This window comes from Drosophila rhopaloa, unplaced genomic scaffold, assembly GCF_018152115.1.
Source record: "Drosophila rhopaloa isolate 14029-0021.01 unplaced genomic scaffold, ASM1815211v1 contig_2, whole genome shotgun sequence".
Lineage (NCBI taxonomy): Eukaryota > Metazoa > Arthropoda > Insecta > Diptera > Drosophilidae > Drosophila > Drosophila rhopaloa.
Window position 1 is genome coordinate 1850679 of NW_025335083.1, and position 13483 is coordinate 1864161.

The window sequence follows — 13483 nt, forward strand, 5'->3', positions numbered from 1 at the left end:
ACGAGGGCTTCAATTCTTATTTCTTGTTTTTGTCGCTTCTCGGCAGTCAATTAAATTTCCCCAGAAATTCAATAACCAAGTCCAATGGAATTATGAAGAGGGCAACTTGTCACCGCATAGTTGGGTTTAGTCGGGGTAATCGGGGAGAAAGGGTTATGGTTATTACAAGCAGGGCGGAGTGAATTAATTTAGGGAAATCCTATTTTTGTGGTACCAACTGTGTCGTGGTTCTGCCTCCTAAATAAATTATATGTATTCTAAATAGAAAATTACTCATCTGTTATACCAGCCATTTAGCTTATGAAATATTTGAAATATTAAATCACTCTTAACCCCGATTTTTAAAGAGAAATATTACTAATGATCAAGTTTAAGCAAAGATTTTACAATATATTACAAATATGTATTCATATGTACGATATGTCGACAAAATCATTTTTAATTTGGAACTCCTGAGAGATGCATTCTGAATTTTATTCTATGTTTTGGTTTTATTGTTTGTTACTAATTAATAGAAAATATTGGTTTCACAAACGCGGCAATCGTTTTAAAAAAAATCATTTAAAATGTTTTCCATTAGTTTAAAAATCAGTCATATTGTCCTGCCCGGTCTCCTTTATTTTATAAACTACAGTGAATACCGAAATAGCATATTTCAAATCAAACGAATTAATAAAACAAATTTCAAAGAGAAAGGAAATTTATCCCTAAATGCTCCCACTTTTTTTGTTACTTTCATCACTTTATGCTACGCAACTCGTTTGCCTAATCCCTTTAATAATATTATTTTTCAACTCAGCTACCTTTTTCGCATAAAATTCTTTGAATTTCTTTCTGTAATTTGTCCCCTCAAGCAGAAGAATCGGAAAACCCTCGACGATGAATGATGTCTCGATTTTCGGATTGGCTTCATTTGGTTGCCCAACAAGCGCATTGTTAGGCTTCATTAACTTTTGCTCGGCGATTGAGACATTTGCACTCAGTTGGAACATTTGAAGAGCAATCGTTAGCTGGGCATATTTAGTGGCTTGACAAACGATTTTTTTATACATTTTCAGGGTGAATTTTTTCCTTTATTTTTGTTTTACCTTTTTGTTCATCCTCAATCATTTAAGTTGTTTATTTCGATAAATAGATAGGATTTCTTCTTCCGGTTGTTTATTCGGTCAATCGCTTTGTTTATAAGTTCTAGAGCTGTACAATTGTTTACAAGTGTTAATTGCAAGTAAAAAGTGCCACTTGCACTTGGAAACAACTGGTGCAGTAACGTGAATGCATGGTTTTGGAAATATAAAGGGAAGCAAGTGGAATTCGGGGCGATGAACTCAAGTCGATGCACAGGGAATATGCTTGATTCAAGGTGAAATTCACCGACTAAGGTAAACCAAACAAAACAATGCAACACAGGTTATTCATATTTTCTCCATCTGAACAAAAAACATTTTCTTTCTTCACTATAAATAAAAACATGGTAGATAGATTTATTTTATGTAATAACGTTCTGGAGAAATCTAACCTCGGGCAGAACATTAAGTCCACGTTTTTAAGCAAGCCTTCTCTGAACAGCTTTAAACAATTACGTTAAGCCTAACAAAAGCATTAAAATAGTTTTTTTTGGTTAAAACAAATCTTTACTTTTGTTAAAATTAGGGTTAACTTCCACCTTGTCACACCTTAACTTATTTTAAAAACCTTTTTGAAGTTTCGGTCTTCCATTTTGACCCTTAACAGGTCTTAACATAGCTTCTACTGATGATGCAAAAAGTAAAAAAAAAATAGCTTGGCATTAATGTAACGAGCAAATCAATTATTTCAATGGTTCACAAATTAAATAGACAATTTGCTTAAAAGTAAGAAAAGTTTGTTTTTTGGTTAAGTGAGCCTTTTTGATTAAGGAAATGACTATAAACTTTTTTTGCATTTTTTGCCTGCTTCATGCCTTTTTTTATCTCGAGTTCTGGGAAACTTATCTTGGTCATTGACTTCTAATTTTACTGGAAATATACGATTTTTAACTCAATACAGTGAATAACTGTGAGCTATAAATAATTTCTATGTTACACTTCGCTCCTTTGTGTTTATACTTAAAATGCGCAGAAGAGATGAATGTATAATTGAAATAAAATTATTGAAGATATAAATTATATTTTACTCCAAATATTTAAGTCGTATTATGGGCAAAGTCGAGCGAGGCCAGGGAAACCAAAATAGATATTAGCTATTTTGGAGAAGTACCGGCAGAAACCAAAATCAAAACTGCAGTTACAATAAGCTATTTTATGACAAAAACATAACAGAAGTTTGTCTGCTTTTGATTAAATTAAAATTTATAAGCCCAATAATTGTTTTTCTTTTTCGCATAATTAGTTAATTTTAAATCTTTTTAAATAAAAGTTAAAAAAATAAAAATATTATGCCGGTACCTATTTATAAAATTTGATAAATCAATTTATATTACTATATTCTGCATAATAGTAAGTCCTTTAATATCGAAAAAAAAGATACAATAAGATACAGCGATATATTAGTTGTGGCTAACCAGACCTTTCTTGTTAACAATAAAACTATTTTGTAAATAATGAAAACGTCTTTGTTGATTTCGATCCACATTTTATTATTGTTTATTCTCAATTTGTAAGTCCTTTATTCTGTTTTTGAAGACGAGCACTTGCCGTATTTAATCAAACAATTATACAATTATTTATACAACAATGATGTTGTATGTGTACACACAAATCAATTGGGGCGGGGACCAATTTGTGTGAGTTTGTTGCCAAAGAAAGCAAAGAAAGGCCTACAAAGCAAGTTGGTAACGTCAAGACCACACAGCCGAAAACTCCAACATTTGAGGCGACTTCGCCTTGATTAATGGCCCATTCCGGTAAAAGACGGAAAAGAAAAGTATACACTACATCTTTCGGGGAAAATTGAAAAGCCAATCGCACGGACGGAATTTTACGGGGCGTGTATTGATATTGTCGGCTAAACAAAACAGCTCCATACAAATGATGTGTCAGTGGTGCCGCTCAAATTCGACAAGGCAATCAAAACGAAGTTACCTCCGATTCAGAGGAGTCATTAATCACCAAAAGTCCCAGGAAAATCAGACGGGCACCCAGTAACTGGAGTACCAGAAAGCAGTGTAAAAACGAGAACAAAAAGAAAGACGATTTAAAATAAATTAATAGTGGTATGTACTCAAAGGAGGGGATTGGATTCTTTGGCTGGCCCGTTCCAATGTTTAATTAGTTTGCAGAACAAAAGCCAAGCGGAGGGAGATATATAGCTATACTTGACTGTTGTTTTCTTGCCAAAGTGTCTGAAAGTCAGGTTAAATAAAAGCGACAAGACAACAATGAACTTTGTGTGTATGGCAGATAGTAAAAAATATGTGTAGGGGTACAGCTATAGTTCGTTAAATTCAGTCTTAAAACTGAAAATGTTTATAAATATTTTGGGAGCTAATTTTAAATTTAATTTTTTCAAATAAAAATGGTTTTTTAATTAAACAACAAACAACTAGACAACAATTATTTATATTTATTTTAAACAATATTATCAACAATATTAAACAAACATTTTTATTTTCCAAATGCCCTTTTTCATGATATTTGTTTACTCACTCAGGAGTCCCATATAAAACTAAAATTTAAATATAAATATTTTAAAAAGTAGAACTTTGTTGTTTTTAATTTTTGTTCTTTGGGATTATGGAATTATGGTTTTAATTAATTTAAAATCAGAAAACTATATTATATAGCTCCTATAGAAAAATCAGAAAATTAAAATAAATAACAAGGAAAAAAAGATTTATTTTGCTTCCGTTGAGATATAGTAATTATTTACTATATTAGAATAAGGCTTTTCGTTTTGTCAAAATCGGACAACGATATCATATAGCTGCCATAGAAACGATGGCAAAATGCAGCGCGAAATCGACAAAGCTTTATTGTTTTTAGTGTAATTGAAATGTAGTCGTTTTGTAATAACTGCAAGGGTTTTTTGTTTTATCTAATTTCGAAAATGTCATGCCCATTCATAACCAAGTATATACATTTTTTTTGAAACAATATTTGATTTTTAAACATTTTATTAGGTAGTCTTATAAATGCCACAACAATAGAGATTGTCAGTTTTAAAATCCAAATATAGTGGATGGTTTTCAGTAAAAGCCAAAACTTTTGCATTATGACCAACAGCAGTGCAACGTTTTGGCCATCCTTGGCCTCAGTACGTTTATATAAAACAAAGAACAACCAAAAAGAGAAATGCAAAGTGAGGCAGACTCCCTTAGGCAAGACTTTTTAAAGCTTCTCCACAATAAATACAAGCAACTCAGCTGAACAGGACTTCCCCTCCTCGACTGGCAAATAATTAAAATTGTGTGCAAACCTTTTGGATTATATACACATATATATACACAAATTCGTGCAGAAAATAAACTAACAGAATATGGCATAAAGATTGTGTGGAAAACATAAACACAAATTAAATTCAAAGTGAGCGCAATGAGTAAAATAGCTCAAATAAAAAACGAGGACAGAAAATAAAACAGCGGAAAGCAAAAATTTAATTCTGCTCATGCCCAAGCACGAAACAAGAAAAATATAAAATCAGAAAAGAAAAGCGGAGTCGGAGGGATTTGGGTAAGTTGCTAAGGCCGCAGGCCAATTTTTGTGCGAAAACGATGGGTCGGTTGGCTGTGGGTGGTGGGCGGTGGGCGTGGCCGTCACACAAATTTTTAGTTAATTAAAACTAAAAGTGAAAACGCGCAAATTGCGGGTAATAAAAGCGCTTAAAGCGACACGAGGGACACTAGAGGGTAAAAGGGGAAATGAGTGGAAGCGAAAAGAAGCGGGCAGTGTTGACTAAATGCAAATAACGATATACAACCAAAAGACAAATATAACAGTGGGTAAAAGAAAGGAAATAGGAAATAAAATAAATTTTATATTAATGCCTAAAAATGATAAGAATTACTCCAACTAGAATATTATTATAATATTAAGCAATTGGAAAACAGCAGCATGAAATTAAATATTTAAACTGGACCTCATTTGGCAGATAACTTTATCCAATAATCATTCTTAAAATACCAGTAGACATCTATTTATTTATTTATTTATTATTAAATATAGAGAAGTTTGCAAAACTAGACTAACTTAGTTGCTAAAGCGCTGGCAACAAGGCCTTCGGCTTTCAGGTTAATGATATGATATATATTTATTAGTGTATTTACATATTGTAGACATTTATTTTTACAGTGTAAGGGCGAACTGAAATTTGTTGAAATAAATAGGAAAATATGCAGGCTGCTGTAGACGCAAAAAAGAATGATCCAAAAAAAGGAGAAAAGAGCGAGACCGAAAAACAAATGCAATTTACAATGCTAACACAAAATTTGGGTGAGGAACCGTAGAAAAAACTAAGAAGAAAGCAGCAACGAAATAGGAAAAAATATTTTTTGAGGTAAAACGGACTGCATAAATAAAAAAATTCGTTGCTAAGGAAAAGCTTGTGCGAAAAAAGTGCCATGCGAGAAGGGAAAACGAGTTGGGGAAATGCGTATATAGGGGATGGGGGTAGAAAATGCGAGTTCTCGCTTTGTTTAGTTGCTGAAAAGCTGGGCACAACACAATGGGGAAGTAAATGGGGAAAACTGGGAAAATGTGCAAAATGAGGCGCCGCAAAAAACAAGCCGACTATTTAACAAAAGGCAAAATGCAGGCAGAAACGAAGCGATCCCTGGAGGGGGGTTCTTTGTTGTGTTTAAGGTGACAAAGAATTAGCAGGACTACAATAGGATGTTTTCCCTCAAAAGGAAAGAAAGGGGAGATGCTAAACTTTTCCATTCAAAAATGATGGATGGTAAAGTTGGAAACAAATGCTATATATAAAATTATATATTTCACGCAATAAAATGACTTGTAAAGCTAACTAATTAGATTAAACAGGAGGTGTTCTTGATCTTGACACAGGAGTGGAACGGTATAATTATGATACAAAAATGCAGATTGACACAAGAAAAACGAATGGAAGGACCTGGAAAGAGTTTTTAGAGCACCTCTTTATTTAGCACATTTAAGATAGTAACCACATCTTATGAGAATTTTTAAATTCGTTTGGCTGACGATTTTTTATTTGTTTCTATTTTACTTTTACATTTCCATTTTCTATTGCTTTTTCCTCTCCTCTTTCTCGCTCTCATTTGCATGACAATTAGGTGCAAATGAGTTGAAACGCATGGCGCAAGGGAATCTGTGGAAATCCCAGTTTTAAAAAATGATTCCAATGGGGTGGTAATCCACCTACTCCAATTCGATATTCACCCGCTCTCTGAAATTGTTTATCTTTCCTTAAAAATTAGAGCAGCTTTTCCTTGCGTTTCCATGTTTATTTCAATTGCACTTGTCGTCCCAAGAAGTGTTCCTCTGAGGAGGGGTTGCCACATAATAAATTTCCTAAAAATAAAATATTGCGGAGGCAAAAACACTGCTAGAGGAAATTATGAAAAATGCCGAGTAAAGTGGCTGAACCAAAAAAAAATTATTATTAAAAATTAGCTCCACTAATTTGTGTGAAAATTGGGTCACAAAGTGCAGGGAAAGGGGCGAGTGCGGGGCGGCTTTTGGCAAACAGGGGCGTGGCAAAGGGGGGACAAGTCAATGAAGCCACAAGCGCTTAATTGTTTTAATGCTTTGAATTAATTGAATGTGCAAGAGGCAGTGCCTTCAATTTTCCCCACAGAAGCTGCAGCTGCGTTTGTTTACGCCCGCCAAAATGTTTGAAGTGGCGCCCGAGAAAATAGATGGTGTGGTGGGAAAGTTCGGGGGGTGGGCTGTGGGTGGGGTGGGGTGGGGTGATGGCCGTCGGTGAGGCAGAACGAATTCGAGTTAATAGACTGATTGCAAAAGTTGCAGCAACCACACAGGAAAAGCCAAGGGGAAAGGAAAAAGGCCAGGGAAATGGAGAATACTTCGGCGAAGTGAAAGTGTTGGGAATCGATTTGAAAAGCAAATAAAACTGACTGCTGCATGTTCAAGACCAAGGCGCCAAATAAAAGTGGGTGGGAAAACATAAGAAAATTGAGAAAATATATATAGAAGAGGGAGTGAAGTCGGGAAGATTATATATACGCGCTTGGGAGAGAAATCCAAGATAAGAGGAGTCCCACACTCGCTTTTATAATTAGATTCAATAATTGTTTATGCCCTAAATGTGAGTTAGCACATCGTTAAAACTGCAGAGGAAATCCTGAAGTAAATTTTAATGTTGACGCTAAGCGAATAAAAAATCAATAAATACTAAATAATACGCTAATTATTTTCATAGTACATCTCTGCAAAACTGTGACTTAATTATGGAATCCAGTTGTTCTTTGTTCAGTTAAGGGATTACTATGATTTACAGCCCAAACTAGCGAAGTGTATTCTGTTTAATTTATAATGGCATGTAAGTATTTATGAAAATGAATCAACCATTTATTATCTTCGTATATCGACATTTATATATACATTTAGTTTTAATGCTAAGCTTTACAACTTGTGATATCCGTAATATATATATATTATTGTTATTCGTTTAACGTTAGGTAAAAAAAATCAGTTCACAAATATTTTAAAATCTTCTTGAACAACCAGAGCAACATGTTGGAGCCAGCACAAGTTCTGTAAATGGCAATAATTTAAAAGCCGCTTTATTAAGTAATAGTTTAAATATATAGTTTAAAAAAGAATAATACTGAGAGGTAAGGAGAAGATCGGCATTTTTCAACAAATACCCATTTATTTTGTAAACTTTGCATTGCAGCAACGTTTGATCTCATAAATTCCAATTGAATCTGAACAATTATCCAGGCAATTAATAATAACAAAAAACAGCCTAATCGGCTTCAAGAGATCTGAATGGAACGTGCCGAGCAGCCACAATTAAAACAAATTAATTTGTATGCCAAGTGGCAAATTCTGCTGGCACCAAATAAATGTAATGAGGGCGAGGAATCGGAATCAGTGTTCTCTAGTAGAAATAAAAAGTGCAACCCTTTTGACTAAATCCAAACTATTTCGAATGTGGGCTCATTATTAGTCTTTAAGCTACACGATTTAAGCGTATCCACCTATTGCACTTTGCAGTAATCAAATTACACAGAAATGCGTGTTTTACATGCATAATAAAATTACATAGAAAACAGATGCTAGAATTTGCCCATTTCAAGCTGATTGACGTTGAACGTTGCTGTCAATTAATTTATTATAAATAAATCCGTTCTGTTTTTTTATTGCAAGCTTGATGCTTAGGTGAATAATAATATGGAAATGTCCACCTTTTCAAATGCTCTTGCAACTATTTTTCATCCTATTAAACCTTTTTTTATAAAAATGCATAAAAACATTACATAAAAAAACCAGGGGATAGAATAAGCCCATTTCAAGTTCTTTGATGTTGAAAGTTGCTGTCAATTAATTTATTATAAATAAATCCGTTCTGTTCTTTTATTGCAAGCTCGATGCTTAGGTGAATAACAATATGGAAATTTCCACCTTTTCATATGATATTGTAACTATTTCTCATTTTATTAGAAACACATATTAGTTAATTCAGTTAGTGGTAGTACTTCATATTTCCTAAAAAAAAAGTTTACCAGATACAATTAGGAGCAATAAGGGTCTTTTGTTTTTAAACTGAACAGAATACATGTTAATTTAATAGACAACATTTTTCTAGACTTTCAATTTACCTATGCCCTATATAATAAAAATATTATAATACATTATGTATACCAATTTATTCGACTAATTAAAATTCTTAAAATCAAGACCAAGTATGCATCTATTCTGATTTTGAACAATTTTACATAATATTTATTTTTAATTCAGCTTAAGACCATATTCAAAAATTAACGAAATATTTACAACTTTGATAAGCAGCAAATGATTTTCTATCCTTTAATAAGATTGCAAAACCAATAAATATTTACGTATTAATAAATAAATAATCATAGCCATAGATATTTCCGAAAATGTGAATAGATTTCTAAGATTTAATTTATGCCGAAAGCATGTCAAAATTCCCCAGAATTCTTTCCTGGTACCGAACCCCAACTAACTTCCTGCTTTGTGTCTAACCCATTAAATGGAATCCCATTGGATTCACTCACATTATTATCCTCCGATTTGGTATCATTGGGTTTCGTTGTCGACGTCTTCGTTGTCGTTGTCGTTGTCAGCAGTGGTTGCTGCTGTTGTCGCTCCGCCAGCAACTGCAATTGATGTTGCTCCTTCATCCGCCGATGTGCAATTTCGATCTGTTGCCATTGCCGCGGGGAGAAGCGCCCCTCATCGCCGGTTTGAATGGTGTGCAACTCGAGATCTTCGTTCTCGTACTCGTTGTAGTGGGATCTGCGCCTAACCAAAGTCTTGGCCTTGTCATCGCCGAAACTCGCTGTCTGTCTAATGGGCTCCTTAGCCAACTCCATAGGCTGAGATTTATGCTGATGATGACGCACTGGTCGGCTCTGCGGCTCTTCTTGCAGATGCTGCTGCAGTTGCAGTTGCAATTGCTGCTCCCACGCCATCTGATGTTCCTGCTGCCGCAGATGATGTTGCTTGTGTCTCAGCCGCAAATCCTCCTGCGTTCTGGCTGAACTTTTATCACGTTCTGGTCCGAAGTCATCAGACAACACCTTCTGCCGGCCATTATTCTGGAGATTGGCCAGGGCAAATTTAGAAAAATTAGGGCAAGATGCAGGGTATTTAACTGCATTTTGTTTAATTACTTTATTCCTTAGGCTTTTAATTGATTGCGGCTTTTTAATTAATTTCCTTACACTCGTTTTCGTTTATTTTTTGGGATCCCTCTTTTCCAAACTGTGCTTGTTAAAGTATTTTTCGATTAATTTCAAATTAGCTGCGACTGCCTTAATTAATTAGAGGTCTTGTAATTAATGGTTTTACACTTTTTGTAATTTTTTTAGACTTTACAACCGACACTTGAAAAATGTGGAAATGTTTTCGGAGAATCTAGGAGATTTTCTTAGCTTGCTTAAAACATTTTTCGGTTGTTATTAATGTGACAAGCATGGCATAAATCATAAGCTAACCGAAAGTGTGTCACGCATTTTTTGTGAATGAAAAAAGCCGCTTTGTGAATCATTTGGCTTTAATTGGAGGCCAAGAGAATACAAGCACACCGACGCAGAGGAAATCGGCTAGACAAACAATTGATTGCCAAATGCCTACCAATTTTTTGGAGCAAGTTCAAGAAAATGATGGGGGAAAACTCAGAGGCACGCGTGCCGCCTGTTGGCCATTTCACAATCCACAAAGCCGCACCGATTCGGATACAAGTGCGCAACAGACGCACGCACAGATACACACAGGTACACACACGACACTTGAGATGGCGAACGAACCGCCGACCAGAGTGATAGACCGTCGAATGCCTTGCAGTCGAGCCGCTTCGCTGAAAATGTTCGAAATTCGAGAAAACGCTCGCAACATATGTTGCGCCGGATTACACTGGCAACATTTCCCTTCGTTCCACCTTGTGGATGGTAAACAGAGAACAGCTGACCGGCTGGCAGCAACATAAACAAAGGCGCCGCCAGAGAGCCGAAAGAGAGCACTGCGCACGTGTGAGTGCAGCAGCCACTCGCAACATGTTGCCGCTGCATCTGCAACATGCGGCCACCGTGGGTGAACCACGCACATATTTACACCCATTCTCGAAAATTGCACTTTTTGATTGTTTGTTCAACTAATTCTAGTGCACCGAACTAGTTCTCTTCCAAAGATTAACATTCTCAAGCAGCTGGAGATGGAAAGATTAGAATGGTTTTCGGAGAAGACTTTGATGTTTAGCGGGAGGCTGCCCAGCTAAGTGGGTGCAACTATTAAGGTGCAATCTGCTCAACTGTACCAACAAATGAACTTTTACAAAACTCAAACCAATTAATAATAGTAGCTAGAAGCCCTGTGATGTTAATTATGAATTTTTTTTATTAAACTGTTTGTTTTTTTAAATACGTTAGCATGCTATATTGAGAAATATGTAACTTTAACAATATTTGGCAAGAAAAAAAGAGCAAAAGTTTAGTTTTGTCAAATGAAATTACTTTGTTGAATTCGCAATTCGTCAACATTTTATAGTATGCCTGTTTTAAATAACTATGTCACAAGTAAAGAAGAAGAAAGACCAACGTCCTTAAACGACTTATACGTCGAAATAGTATAGTAACAGATTAACGAAATAATATCCAAAAGTTACTTTTGTCAATATATTTTATTGTTTTGTTTTTAAAGCTTACTGATGTAAGACCTTATAGCCCTTGAGATTCCCCAATTTTTAAAATATTTTCTTACAAATATAAAAATAAATTATTAATAAAAATTATTTAATAAAAATCAAAACATAAATAAAACGTTTTAACAAGTATGTTAGGGCTAAAATCAAAAAGAAGCTAATAAGTTGTATTTTATCATACTGCGTTATCAAAGGTTCACCCCAAAAACAAAAAACAAATTATTTTCTTATAGATGGTTTCTTATGACTAAAAGTTCAATATAATCTTATTTTTCATCAAGTTTCAAGTTTCACGGTGTAACTAAAATAATAAAAATCAATAATAATTAAACTTTAACCATTGTCTATGTCTATGGAACAAGCCATTAAAGTTGAAACCTGTTTTTACACAACCCTTTATGAGTCTAAAACGACTCAAAAAATTAAACACATTTTTTAATTCTCAAAAAATTTGGCATCCTCTAATCAAGAAAGAAGCTAAAAATGTTTCTAAGGACACATCGAGATAAGGTAATTTTTACGATTTCAAAAATTCATTTTCAATTACATAAAAATCAGACAAAAGTGAAAATATAAATTGTTTTAAAGTTTTTAAACCGAGATAATAGTGGTTTTATAGAAGAGTAAATTTTGTTAAATGTTCAGTGTAGTATAAAATATGGCCATATTTGGTAGAGAATTCCAAAAACAACAAATTTCTTATCAAATAAGTTTTCGATCATTTGTTTTTGGAATGTTTTACACAATTAGTTTTTCAAAGTAGAAATGGGCGGGCAGGCAGACATGGTAAAATCAACTCGTTGCAAACTTCGGATTAAAATTGTAACAAAATCTGCTTTATTTACTTTAAACTTTTCCACCTCTCCCACACTCCCCAAGTTATTTCGTGTGTCTAGAACGCACTGTAGTTTACAGGAATTAGCTCAGACATTCCATTGTCAACCAGAATGGGAAAGGGGTATCTTTGGGTCCTTGAAACATCCTGGGATTTGGCCTGACACTCGGCACCTCCGCAACCTGGGATTTTGGCACCTGCCGCTTTGGTAGATGCCTGGGATTAGGTCTCTGTCACGTTGATGATGACCCTCCCATTGTGTGATGCACTTTTCGCAGTTGTTGTTGTCAGCAAGTGGGCCTGGTGGATGATTGATGGACTCCACAGGGCATTCCAACTGGCGAGCTGCGGGCACGCATCATAATCCCCAGAATTCACCTGCCCACTGCCCTCCCCATGGAATACGATCATGATGATGATGAGGCCGTGGCAGAGGTGTTGCCCACTTGCACTTAATTGCATGTTTGGTCAGGCGAATCAACGCCCAGGCCGGAAAACCGCCAAAGTCAAAGCCGAAAAACGCCTCTGGAATGCGCAGCCCACTATTGCCCTCTTCAGATGTCTCCCCGCTCATTTACACTGGGAAAAATTTATTATAAACACTTTGCATATGGTCACAGATCAGGAAAACATGTTCCTAACATTATTAGTTCCCATTTTAATTTTTGCATATTTTAGAAGAAAATAAAACCTCCAAACCCTACATTTTTGTTTTAGGATCGATTAATTCGTTTTATATTTATTGTACTTACATATCACACTCATCTTAAGTTTTTAAAGTGGTCTAATGGCGTTATCTTTTTATTGCTTGTTCTGGCACCAATTTTATAAATATTTGGAATTTGTCGTGGTACCTGAAATTTCGCTTAGTGCAATCTCCAAGAAAGGGGGAACCCCCGCAGTGTGGCGATAGCGGCCTGCGTGGAAATTTATGTGGCCAGTTGGCCACGGCTAGAAGACTTCATGGCTCACGGGGAAGTGGTTCAGGGGTGGATAGTATGGTATTGCTGTTAGTGCTCCGCTCCTGCTGTTGCTGCATAATTGATAAATGTTTACAAATTATTATGTTGCACATACAGCAGTGGTGCCAGCAGCCACTACTCCATGGAGCCCACCCAGGCGAGGATGCCCCACCCAATCCCCTTTCTCGCCTAGGAAACTCGTGTGGTGATTTTGTTGTGCTTCGGAGCGGGCGCAGAATTTGTTTTACTCTACTCTTTATTACCTTACAATACCCTTGCAATAAGAGTATTTAATGAGCATAAAAGTAAAATAAAAAGTTTTTAGTTTATCTGAAACATTTTAATAAATACGTGGTACTAATAGTTTTCCATCGCTTGCCAATAT

At 35.2% G+C, this 13483-nt stretch overlaps 1 protein-coding gene across 1 annotated transcript in view; it reads right to left on the reverse strand.

Annotated features, from left to right (window-relative positions):
- LOC108043928 overlaps positions 1–10422 on the reverse strand; it is a 183806-nt gene extending 173384 nt beyond the window's left edge. The window contains 2 exon segments of the mRNA XM_044459805.1: positions 9158–9720; positions 9723–10422. Coding sequence (XP_044315740.1) covers positions 9158–9720; positions 9723–9762 — 603 coding nt within the window. The 5' untranslated portion in view covers positions 9763–10422.
- Positions 10423–13483: the final 3061 nt, after the last annotated feature.